At 32.5% G+C, this 13,468-nt stretch overlaps 1 protein-coding gene across 1 annotated transcript; it reads left to right on the top strand.

Moving 5' to 3' along the window:
- Positions 1 to 66: 66 nt before the first annotated feature.
- LOC115957554 (uncharacterized protein SYNPCC7002_A1590) lies at positions 67 to 4,172 on the top strand. The gene is made up of 6 exons (XM_031075826.1): positions 67 to 432; positions 532 to 722; positions 832 to 877; positions 2,308 to 2,390; positions 2,490 to 2,606; positions 3,915 to 4,172. The coding sequence occupies exons 1-6, from the start codon at positions 198 to 200 to the stop codon at positions 3,984 to 3,986; spliced, it is 744 nt and encodes a 247-aa protein (XP_030931686.1). The 5' UTR covers positions 67 to 197; the 3' UTR covers positions 3,987 to 4,172.
- Positions 4,173 to 13,468: the final 9,296 nt, after the last annotated feature.

Raw genomic sequence — 13,468 nt, 5'->3', positions numbered from 1 at the left:
TTTTAGGTAATTATATTTTTTTTGTCGCTAAGTCACGTGACTCTCACGTGCGCGCAGACAGCGTAGTTCGTGGTCTTTATCTGAGTTTACAGTAACACACAAAGCTCATCCATTCACAAATACTAGTATAATTCAAAATCTCAGGCTCAAATCTAAGCAATTTACTTCAGGGATTCTCTGCTTTCGACTGGGTTTTGATGGCATTAAGCTCATCTAGTATTGGATTTGGTGGCATTTCATGTCCTAGAGCAAGCCCTAGAAAAGCTCGTCACTGTCTAAGACATGGTCAGTTGGGTTTAGCTTTCTCTGCTGAGCGTGAGGAATCTCGGAGACCCTCCTCGATTCGCATTTCGGCGGATTCAACGCAGAAAGCCCGGTTCGTGGCTCGGCGAAAAGAGTCCGTTACAGTTCGGCAGCTCGAACGGCCTCTAAGTAATGTTAGGATGGGCTTTTTGGTTTTGATTTTGATAACTGTGAATTGGGTTCTTGGAAAATTTTGATGGGTGTTTCTTTTGTTATTTGTTGTTACAGTTGAGTATATGAGGTTGCCGGCGAGTCAGTACTCGGTGTTGGATGCGGAGCGAATTGAGAGGGTGGATGAGAACACGTTTAGGTGTTACATTTATAGGATTAAGTTCTTTGCTTTTGAGGTTTGCCCTGTTTTGCTTGTTAGAGTGGAAGAGCAGCCTAATGGGTGTTGCATTAGGCTCTTGTCTTGCAAGGTTTCTGCTTTTGCTCTCTACTTTGTGTATGTGTGTGTGTGTTTTTCTTTTGGTTTGAATCTGGTGGTGTCATTTTGGCCTTTGTTCTGATAATTGTATGTTGGTACAGCTCGAGGGGTCTCCAATGGTTGCGGCGCAGAATGACAAATTTGAGGGTGAGTGATTTTGTAATTGGTTTTTGACTTAGCGTTATCACCAGACAAATTGGAATGATATATGGTTGCTATAGCATTTGAATTACAAACTACTTATTAATCAGCGTGGAGTTCATGATAGAGTTCTGTTGATAATGACTATATATGTGCAGAGTGGCAATATAAAAACTTGGCTGTGTTTTGTAGATACAACTAATTGCTGGCAAATTCAGTTAGTTTCACTCTGTACGGGACATCTTTGATCACTATACTCTCTGCAACATACTTAATACTTATCAAAGCCGGTTATTACTGCATAGGCAAACCATTTGTTTGAAATGAATTTTGAATTTCAACTTATCTAAACAGATCTTGGTCATTGAGGTTAGTTATACTATTGTCGTTAGAAACACCTGGATTTGGGTATTACCACATACATGGGTTTTCGATTGGGAGAAATAATTTTGAGGGTAACTTATGGCTGGACTTGAAAATTTTAGCTTACAAGCAAAACGGTTACTTTATACATTTTTAATGGCATGGAAATTAATACAGATTTGATGGCATTATAGAAAAATAGAGGGTGGGTGGGATATTTAATTGAAGTAAGAAATCAATTAGCGGATATGGTGTAACTGATAATAAGGACTATCATGACTAATCTAGCCATCCCAAAGAGAAGATGCTAACCCAAGCAATGAAACTTTGATGTCATGCTAATACAGTTTGTTGTGGATTAATTTAATAAAAGGTCCATGTTTTCCATCAATAGCGTACCTTGTGTGTTCTTAAGACAAATTCGCAAACAATAAGTGTGGGTGAAAAAGTGTTGTGAAAATAGGTATTGTGTTGTTTAAATAATGAAAACTGTTGTTCAAACAACACAACCAAACAGGCCATAGGCCTCTAGCAAATATTTTTATTCTTTATTGCTTTACTTCCAAAATGTAGTAAATATCAATAAGCAGACAAGTATACTGCTATTGACATTAGTGAAAGAGAGCTGTCACTAAATAACTTTGATGCTAAGCAATCAATAACAGGAGAGAGAAGCACAGATGTTGATGGATATTTAGATAAACTGCTGTCTCTTTATTGAATAAGTCTGATGCTATGCAATAACAGAAGTACAGAAGTGGTATGGTTATGGAGTGTAATGACTCTCCTTTATTGAATAACTTTGATGGCACTTCATTATTGATTAATTAAAATTTTAGGTCGAAAGAGACATTCTTCACAAAGTGGTCTATGTAGATAATGGTTGCAAAGATTTGAAGTTGGGGAGGTTAACGAGGAAAGCTTACACGCAAGTAAATATATTTGATTTATTTTTGTATAACATGGAAGTGGACATAAAAAGCTTCGTTGAAAAAAAACCTTAATCATGTTGAGTCATTTGGTATATGCTTTTTTCAGGAATGCTTTGACATTGATTTGGTATGGGAATGCAGCTTCTATGGTGAACCAAGTTTCATGTGGGAGCAACCAAAGCAACTCATTAGTGCAACAACTGACCTCAGATACTGTCATCGAGGTAATGATTTTGAAGTGATTGTTTCTAGTCATTGCATAATAATTTAAAGTGTTTATAAGTATCTAAAAATTTTATTTGGGATTATTATGTCGCATCCAGGTTGGCATTGAGATTCCTTCTGCATTTAGTCTAATTCCAGTGCAAGCAATTGAATCAACTGGTACCCAAGTCCTTGAACAAGTACTGAGGATTATGCTTCCCCGATTTACAGCACAGGTTTGTTGAAACTTTTATTAGCTTTTCTTACCAATTAAACAGGAAAGTGGCAATTGCAAATCTTAAGCCTCCACATAATTCATTCTGATTAGATTTAGTCATATGTCCTTACCTGGGTGCATATTGGAATCTGGAATATGATAATTAGATAGCATTTTGGTATGCAACATTTTCAATCACAACTTCTTGCCTGTGTTGTGGCAGAGAAGGTTCCATATGGAAACTTCTTATTGGTTGTGCCTACTTATTTTAATGGACCCAGGCCTATCTCAACCTTTCCTTAGGAAAAACCAATCAAATGATACTCCACAAAAAAATTTAGGGGAAAAAAAAACCCTAATTTTATACCTATGATTAATTAAACTCTATGCTTTTAATTGTGTCAATTTAAACCCTACACTCTTATTATTGTGACAATCAAAATCCCTATCCTAGTTAAATTCTGCACAAGAAATTTTACACCAATACACACAGTAAAAGGCACTGTTTTATTTAACCTGTATAACTCATCATTTAACATTAGAGAGAGATAATGAAAAACTTTATCCAAAATGCAAAAACTGATATAGAAACCGTTATTGTTCTCTCTCTCACTCAACAAAAACATCATTATTGTCTTTAGGAAAAAATGGTGTCATTTTTGTGCGTATATTGGTGCAACTTTTTCTCTGTTGAGGTTGAGTTTAACGAAGTGGGATTGGGAGTTTGATTGTCTTAGTAATAAAAGTGCAGAGGAGGTATCTCATGCAATGGATGTATATATATCCTCTCTCACACATAAAGTGTGGGTCCCATATTAATGTGGGATCCTCACACTGTGAGAGAGAGGATGCTTATATCCGATACATGTGATATTTATTGGAACGTGTGGCATTTAAATTGGCACAATTTAAAGTGTAGAGTTTAATTTTTCTTAAGTATAAATCTATATGGGTGTTTTTGGAATTTTCCCAAAATTTTAAATAGCATTGTGAGAACTTAGGCATGTTTGTTTGGCATGCCTTTTTTGAAAGTATAGATAGGCAGAATGGTGCTAAAGTACTTATATCATTCCTGCTTATCTCTCACTCTCCTTTTAATGCTTGAGGTCTATTTACTGCTTCCCAAATTTTTCTTTATTACAATGTCTGCAATGACACTTCTCCCCAAATTATTTCCAATAGTTGGTTGACCTTCCATTTTGATTCTTTTTGATCATCTAAAGAGTAAAATCTTCACATAAGAATATGCTTCGGCTAAAGAGTTTATTCTATAGAGCCATTTATGTTAATCTTAATCGATGCTTTGTTTTTGATCTTGGTTGTGCAGCTTGTGAAGGACTATCAAGCATGGGCTTCTGGTGATACTTCAAGGCAGCCTCTTGGGACAGGTGAAATATGAGATTGTGGATAACAGCACTTGCCACTGTACTGGCTTTTTCTTGACGTATTTATTATATATTTTTACTGTATACCGTTTCACTGTTTCATAGATTGTAGTATTGTTAAAATTTATTTAGGAAATGATTTATTTAACTTGTTGCTATTGATTGTTACAATTTCATCTTGTGAATAACTTTTCCTTGGACTTAGTTCTCCTACAATCAATTCTTTACCTTGCTCTCTAAGGATTTAGTGGGGCTGCTGAGATTATTGTTTAAATCTTCAGCTCTATATATTTTCATAGAACTCGTCAGGGTGCAACCTATTGGTTGGAGGCTTGGGATGAGATGATTTGTAGATCCAGACATCTTGGGTTCCATCCCCACTAAGAGTTTCCCTGGATTACCTAATACACAGTTTTGGCAGGTAGGATTGTGTATTCGTGGTTTACTTCTTAGGGGTGGGTCAAAAGAGCCCTACCTTGGTGAGGTTCCACTTCATTTAAAAAAAAAAATCATAGACCTCAAAACAGGAGATATTGAAACTCAGATTGAAAAGGAAATAAATATAATGTGTGCTCAACAAGTTATTCTAGTGGGCTTTGAAAATACTAGTAAATCTCAAATTTTGATTCAGCATTCATTAACTTCAGGAAAGGGTTTTCAGAAAATTTGTTCTCTCTATCTGATAAAATTTGAGGTGAAACTTCCCCCCCCCCCCCCCCTTTCACCATTTTCCTTACATTAGTGGGAGTGAGTGGGATAATTTGAACTCAGATTTTTCCTATAGAGAGAATTGGGTAGTGTTATTGAGTTATAAGGCTCTTAGCACCAAACTAATTAGAATTCCAATAATTAAGAAGATAAATTAATTGGCAAGGTTAGATATGGATTTATGCCTTCAAGAGAGTATGAACTTGATGGCTTTGGCAACCATGCTTGGTCAGTTGCTATGTAGGTGGAAATTTGCGAGTGGCCAGAGTGGTATGAGGATTGCATATGGTACAAACTCAATACTTTTTTTTTTCTCTAATGCTACCTTGGGGAATCCTTTTTCAAGCTTTTTAAGAGAAGGATTCATGGGGGTTTATGAATTAAGAAGGTTTGATTGATCTAGGACCTCTGGGGAAAACCCTTACATTTCATCGAACAAAAGACCAACTCATGCAAATGTCAAAGATTGGATGGAGAGTTGTTTTTGTTATGCTTTGGTTAGAGATCTACTAGTTACATCCCTGGATCATGCTCCAATGGTTTTGTTCACTTACAGGGAGAAGAAAAGCTACCCTAAACTCTTCAAAATTGAAGAAATATGGACAACGGATAAGAATAGCTCAGTAGTGGTGACAGATGCTTTGGATAGAAGCAGTTGGTTCTTCTTCCTACAGATTATCTTAGATCAATCTATGAACCAAACGTTGAAGTGGTGGAACAAAAACTCTTTTTGTTTGTTTAAAACAAAATATCCTATCTAAAACATGCGATTGACTCAATCCAACAAGAAGCTCAACCATAAAAATTTTTGAAAAAGAAAAATAAACTAAATCCAGGAATTTCAAGAAGCTCTGAATCTTGAAGAAATCCTAAGGAAACAAAAATTCTGACTCCAGTGGTCGGATGAAGTAGAAATGCCAAAAATTCTCTCTACATGAAATAGCCCTTTTTTCTTCTATAATTTTTTTTCTTACCTATCAAAGAAAAAAAAAAAACCAATGTAGGGGCATGGGTCTTGAACATAGGCTAAGTAGGAATTTGCTTTATTAACCGTATTACCAATGTAGCCACAATTTATTTTTTAATCGCTCATAAGAGAATTCATCCATACTTTCAGTGCATTTATCTTCAAATTTCCAGAGCCTCAAGTTCTCAACAGTAAACCAATTTAGGCTTATAAGGTTCTGCAACGTTGCTTACAAGATTACCTCCAATTTTTTTTTACCGAATAGGCTTTAAATACCATCTACCATTCCTAATCACGCAAGTGGCCTGTGTCCGGAAGAGTAATTCTATAAAATAAGATTATTGCGCATCAATGAATCATTTGCCTGTTTGGATTGAGGGGGAGGGAGGGAAAGCAAAAATGGAGTAGAATAAAGTAGAGTTGACTGGAAATTAGCTTACTCTACTCTTCCTCTCTCTCCTTCGATCCAAACGGACCATAAAAGGCAAGGAAGGTGAAGAGTGCTAAAAGTTGACACAAAAAAGGCATTCGACAAAATGTAATGGAGCTTCTTTTGGGAATCTTGAATAGGTATGGGTTTAATGAAGATTGTGTAAATTTGATAAATCTTTGCATCTCATCTCTTATGTTCTCTTTGCGAATTGATGGATGGGAATCAAAACTGCTTTCTCGAGCTGCCAGGTTAGTTCTTATTAATTCAATTTCCTCCTCCATTCCATTGTGTGCCATGTCTACCTACGGTAGTAGCCCAAACGCCACTTGTGCCAAGATCGACTCCATTCTTTGAAATTATGTCTAACTTTGAACAAACCTTATTTTAATTGTAAATAGAAAATTGGGCAGCCCATAATTTTAGCCCGTTGGGCCTTTAATTGTATCACTTGGGTCTCCACCCTAAGCGTTATCTGTTAACTAATATATATGCTTTTATTGCTTAGAGCATTTTCATGTGCAAATTTTTTTTTGTTCATTTTAGTGTAAGAATTTATTTTTTTTATTTTACATACTCATTTTTCGAAAAAATCCACATCAAATTATTTATTTTAAACTATATTTTATAAAAATATCAATTTTCTTGAATTTTTAAAGTTATTTCTCTTTCTTTGTACACAACAACTACTATCTATTCTCTTCCTTCATCCTTGAGATATGTAAAGAAATAATAAACAACTAAATCCAAAATGAAAAGTGTTAGTGTAAAAAATTTACACGATTATTATAGCAAACTTGTAAATTTCCACATTATACACGGACTGATGTGAGTTATTTTTAGGCAAAATTGTGTAAATTTTACACATTTAATTTTTTTTTTTTTTTTTTATATATTATAGATGGACTAATGTGAATTTTCTTATATTTTATTCTTGTTATTAATGATATTTGCTTGAAAAAGAAAAAGAAAAAAAAAAGATAAAAAGTTTTATTTATTTATTTATTTTTTTAGAGTTTCAATCTATGATGTTCGCTCTTGATGATAACTCTTTATTATTAGACTAAGACATTAATCGATTTTTGGTGTAGGAGGGGCACTGGCAGCGCCAAGTGTTAATCAGGGTGGTCTTGTCCACCTTGATTTTTTTATTTTTTAAATATAACTTCAAAAATTTTGAGTTTTAAATTAATATGAGTCTTTTGACCACTCTAGAAAAAAAAAAAAAAAAATTGACCACCCTAAAAAAAATGCTTGAACACCCTTAATAAACAATTGAATCCATTAAAAATAAAATTCAACCTCTCCAAAATTTTTGTCCGTTGAATGTTGAAAAAAAAAATTGCAAGAAATGTTATTTTCACAATATTTTCGTATAAAATCCTAAATAACAAGTTGTTACTAATGAATAGAAAATAATTTCAGTAGTAAGTTCAAATTAGAACCAGTAAAAACTTAATGTTTTGTTGTGAAAGTGTTGCAAAAATGTTGTGAACATAACACTTCTCAAAAATTGCTCAAACAAACATATTAGCTTAAAATCTCAAATCAAATGTTTAATTGTGATTTTTTAAATTGTGTTTCAACTGGCATATTTTAAAATTGCTATTTTTTTTATATAAAAAAATGCACACTTTTCAAATAGCTAGTCTGTTAGTATTTGCTTTAGTCTTTAGGCAAATTTGTTAGATTTATGTGATATATTTTTGCAAAAAGATAATGTATTTTGTTTATATTAGTACTTATTTAGGCAATATGTTAGTAATTGAATAGGAGATCGGTAACTTAATAATTGCTTAGTTGTGTATATTGAAAAAGATGTAGCTGATAATATTAATAGTGAAACTAACATATCATACAACAATTTTAAAATATGAAAACTTGCGAAAGAAAATTTTAAAACTTTATGTATTTTTTTTTTTAGAATACTAAATATTTTTAACACTAACACACGGGGAGAGGGGAGAAGGTTTTTAAAGAAACTTTATGTATTTGAATATGTTTTTATTTTGTGATGTTAATATATTCAAGTTTTATTATTAATAAATTTTTTAAAATTAAGTGTTTTTAATGACCACCCTCAAATTTTTTTTTTGGAGCTGCTACTGAGGAAGGGATTGAACCGCAAACTTCTTATTGAATTATTAGAGACTTTATCAGTTGAGTTAACTAAAATCCACAAAATAGAAAGTCTTGATGTTCCGTGTTCAGATTAGAAGTAAACTCCCTCAAGCTTTGGCCTCGTATTCCCTTGGATGGAGACTGAGATTCACTTTTATCATTAAAGTCAAGATCCACTTAATCACATGTTGAAAATATACCACGGCATATGATATGAGAATCTTTTAATTTAATCTTATGACAGTATTTGTGTTACAAATTAAATCAATATTCCCTATTCCCTTTTCCCTCTTCCTTATGTGTGTGTGTTACAAATTGTCTCCACATTACTTAAGAGAGTGTGTGTTGTATGTAGTATAACTTGCCCCATCCTCCCTTTATATTAGTACTTATTTAGGCAATATGTTAGTAATTGAATAGGAGATCGGTAAGTTAATAATTGCTTGGTTGTGTATATTGAAAAAGATGTAGCTGATAATATTAATAGTGAAACTATCATATCATACAACAATTTTAAAATATGAAAACTTGTGAAAGAAAATTTTAAAACTTTATGTATTTTTTTTTTTAGAATACTAAATATTTTTAACACTAATACACAGGGAGAGGGGAGAAGGTTTTTAAAGAAACTTTATGTATTTGAATATGTTTTTATTTTGTGATGTTAATATATTCAAGTTTTATTATTAATAATTTTTTTTAAAATTAAGTGTTTTTAATGACCACCCTAAAAAAAAACTTTTTGGAGCTGCTACTGAGGAGGGGATTGAACCCCAAACTTTTTATTGAATTATTAGAGGCTTCATCAGTTGAGTTAACTGAAATTCACAAAATAGAAAGTCTTGATGTTCCGTGTTCAGATTAGAAATAAACTCCCTCAAGCTTTGGCCTCGTATTCCCTTGGATGGAGACTGAGATTCACTTTTATCATTAAAGTCAAGATCCACTTAATCATATGTTGAAAATATACCACGACATATGATATGAGAATCTTTTAATTTAATCTTATGACAATATTTGTGTTACAAATTAAATCAATATTCCCTTTTCCCTCTTCCTTGTGTGTGTGTGTTATAAATTGTCCCCACATTACTTAAGAGAGTGTGTTGTGTGTAGTATAACTTGCCCCCACTCTCCCTTTAAAAGTTATCATGACTCTTGAGTGGAGTTGTAATGTGCCTTTGTGTTAGAACCCTTTTCCCTCTTCCTTTTGTGTGTGTGTTTGTTTCTAAAAAAAAAAAAAAATCAATATTAAAATGAAATACCACTTTCCTATTTTTGTTATATTTTCAAACATACTCTATGTCTCACCTTTCATTTTCTTATATACCTAACTAAGATTTATCATAAGTTATTCTTTAGAGAAGCGAGGGAGAGAGAAAGTCTGAATAAAAAAAAAAAAAAAGGAAAAAAAAGAAGAGTAGGAACGATTTTACAAAATGCTATAATGCTCTTCAAACTAGTTGAGAACCGTACCATTTTGCAAAATTTTAATGCTATAATAATGCTCTTTGATTTGGCTAAAAAAAAAAATTCTGAAGAGCCACATGCTAAATGTGAGAGACCGGTAATATGAGTGCATAATAGAGTGTCTACACTAATATTTCTTAGCAATTTATTTGAGGACCCAATTGAGTGCCTATTATTCAAGAACAAAATTCCAATTCAACAATTTAAACCACAAATATATCTTACCATTAAGTTTAGTGACACAAATTTTTATAACTTTTTTATATGAAGTGGTTTGTGTGTACACGAAGTGTTAGGTTGAACTATATTAAAACAATGTTACTCCAATAACAATTTATTAGCTTAACAAGTTATGAAAAAGTTGTTAAAATTTTATTTCTCTAATATTGCTTGTATCCTAGAGAGGAAAGTAATTTTTAATATAACAATATAAAATAAGGATGTAGAATGTATGAGACCCTCTTTTTTATTATTATTATTTTTCGAGGCTAAGTACGGGATGGTTGAGTCACTCTAATTAGGACTGTAAATGAATTGAGTTTTGTCTAGTAAGTAAAATATTCAGGTTTGGCTCAAGCTCTAACTAAGCCTACAAATAATGTTTGAACTTGAACTTATCAAAAGTCTAAAAACTTGGGCTCAACTTCACTAAACTTGATTTATTAGTCAAGCTGAGCTTGAGATTCAACACAAGTTATTATCAAATCCATATTATTAAATCCATTTAGTTTGGATGGGTGGTCCAAGCTCTCAATTAATTAAATGTTTAGTAAGATATAAATTTATTTTTCAAGTTCATAAATGAGCCTATGCTCGACTTGTTTTTTATTATATTTTTATCGAGCTTATTGTTGACTAGTTTGTTCATAAACAAAATATTTATTTATTTATTCTGCTTGAGCTTGGCTCGTTTACCAAACAAATATAAAATTAAGGCTTAAACTTAGTTTATTTATAAGTAAACAAACATTAATGTTCTTTTTATCGAATCATCAAGGTGTTTTTGAACCACTTTGTTCATTTAAAGCCCTAATTAGAAAGTTGACATATATGGGGTCACGGGCAAAAGACAAAAACGGAGAGGATTTTACCATAACTCAGAAAAAAGGAAAAGAAAGTGACGCGAAGTAGTGAAGAGTTCAATTAGAATGATGGTTAAAACTTAAAAGTGATAATGTTCCATTATGTAGGCCATGGCTATCTGGGAAAATCCATGGATGTTTCCCCTTATAATCACTAAATTCCAAAACAATATAGAGCAAAGACAACCAGAGGCCTCCAAATGGCTAAAAAGAATACACGTTGAAATGAATTTTTCATTTTTTTATTTAAGTCTGAGGGCTAGTTTGGTTGGTGGTGCATTGCACTTGTTTTGGGGTACTATGCGTCCACAAGACTCTGCCGCCAATATTCTAATAAGCTAAAAATCTGGTGGAAAATCATTTGCAACAAACCAAATGGACGAAGAAACTAAAAAGAAAATGAGATGTTCACATGTGAGCCACTTAATAATTCGCATGTTGACCCATCAGAACCATGAAATTATGCAGAAGACATGACTATGGTTTTTCCCTTTTCGCTGGATAAAAAGTATAAAACTGTAATCTGTAAACCAGGGGCTGGGGGTAAATCTCTTTAGTTTGTGCTTGTGCTGTCCAATTAAAGGTAAGACTGTAAGAGGATATTATGCTTCGGATATATACACAGGGTCTTTCACAACACGTAAGATCCACACAACACGTACGACTCTAGTGGCCGGATCCTATGTGTTGTGCGTGACAGGCTGGGTGAATACATGAATACACTTGAAACATGATATTCCCTCTCTCAATTAAGTCACTGTTCCTTGAGAGAGTTTATTTTAATGGTTTATTAGACTTAACAAACAAGGTTAAAAAAATTTATAGTTGTATCTTCTTTTTTTAAAGTAAAGTTTTAAAAGAGTTATACATAAGCTAATTAATTAAACAACTTAATTTAATTATACACCAAGATATACCTGTTGAACCATAAGGCTATAGGAGATTAATTAGGAAATAAGAGCTTAAGTTAATCTATTAAAGCTCAATAATATTGGACATGTCCACTTCCACAAGGGCTTTTTGGCTGTATTAAAATAGAAAGGAGAAGTTAACGTATTAATCCTCATCACCACATAAAGAAAATGATCAAAACAAATCCTCAAAGCAAAGTGCACAGTGCATCTTATATCAATTCATCACTTGTTAAACTATCTTACCCAAATAAAAAATAAAATTCAAATGCAATTTTGTTAACTTTAACAAGGAATTGATATCTTCTTATTTTAATTATTTTTTATATAAAGTTATACCATTCTCTTTAACGTGATATAGTCTATTAACATGACTTACTGTATTAAAAAAATAGTGGTGAAGAAACCATTTATAATCTCTTTAAGTCCTAAACACACAATGATAGAGTATACAGATTTTACTCAAAAAAATATACAGATTGAATGGGAGATACCCCATTGATAAAGTAAGATGTAGATTAAAATAAAGATTGGATAAAATAGTGAGATATAAAATATAAAAGAGAAAAGGGAAGAAATGTATCAAGAGAAGAGTTTGAAGAAGAAACTGACACTCGTTTATAAATGTTAAAAGGAATTGTGCATATAGTTTTTTTTTTTCCTCATAAATCTTGTCCTCCTTCCTCAGTCTTTATTCCCATCACATCAATTTCTTTTTTTATTTTTATTTTGGGAGAGGTTCAGACAGAGTGGTATTCTAGAATTTAGAGTTAGTCGTGACTTCCCGTTTTGAAATCGTATTTTCTTATAGTACAGTTTTATTTATTTATTTATTAATTTTTATTTTTTTATTTTAAGGCACAGTTGTTTCAAACAGTCAATTCACAAAAAATTGAAAAAAAAAAAATAGTAATTAACAAACAGATTCTAAACTTGAGTAATAATATATCAAATACATGAGTGACGTTCACTTGTGTATTGCACAACTAAACTTGGCAATTGGCGAGGTTTTTAGTTGAGCAATGATTATTATACATATACACATTTTTTTAACTAGAACGGTGACTTTAGAGTATGTATAAGAGTTATTTCCCTCTTAATTTTTGTCAATTTTATTCGTAACGAACAAAAATCTTTTATCTTACTTTTCACGTTTTACCATATGATTCTATTAGCATAATAGTTACAGGCACGTTGATTGAGGAAAAAAAAGGTAGGATTATGCACAGAAAGTTATGGGGCTTTTCATGGAGTGAAATGGCATATTCCCTACACTGGAACTAGACAGCAGCAAAGTCCAACCCATGTATGGGTTACAATTACATGCATGGACCCAAAAATATTATTATTCTTTCATTTTTCTCAAATTCCATCAATAACTTAGGATTCTATATATACTCTTATTCATCACCACCTTCAAAACCCCAAATCCAGGAAAGACACTTCCAACTGCAATGTGATTTTGTTTTCCAAAGAGGCTACCAATTCTGACCAAGTTATATATTATCTCTATAGTAGATCAAACACCATGAAACTCCAAAGGTGCAGAGTAATGGAGGAAATTATTTTCTGGCTAAATGGAGATGGATTTTTGCTAAAACATTATAGAATGATTTGGTTGATGGAAAGGAGACAAATTGCATAGAGACGGAGGATAATGATAGATTACCTAACACAACTTAACACTGTTTTTTATATACCAAAGTCTTTGTCTCAATGCTAATGGACACATATAAATTATTGTCCTAGAATTACGTTTCATGCACACAATATTGTACATTACCGCATATGGTTTGTTCCTTAGAGC

Source organism: Quercus lobata, chromosome 8 (genome assembly GCF_001633185.2).
Source record: "Quercus lobata isolate SW786 chromosome 8, ValleyOak3.0 Primary Assembly, whole genome shotgun sequence".
In the NCBI taxonomy this organism is placed as follows: Eukaryota; Viridiplantae; Streptophyta; class Magnoliopsida; order Fagales; family Fagaceae; genus Quercus; species Quercus lobata.
This window is presented reverse-complemented; position numbering and strand designations above follow the sequence as displayed.

Excerpts from the sequence above, each read along its gene's own strand:
- LOC115957554 (XM_031075826.1), top strand. The coding sequence starts at position 198 with ATGGCATTAAGCTCATCTAGTATTGGATTTGGTGGCATTTCATGTCCT. Across the intron at positions 433-531 it reads GCAGCTCGAACGGCCTCTAA|TTGAGTATATGAGGTTGCCG; the intron begins GTAATGTTAGGA and ends TTGTTGTTACAG. Across the intron at positions 723-831 it reads TTAGGCTCTTGTCTTGCAAG|CTCGAGGGGTCTCCAATGGT; the intron begins GTTTCTGCTTTT and ends ATGTTGGTACAG.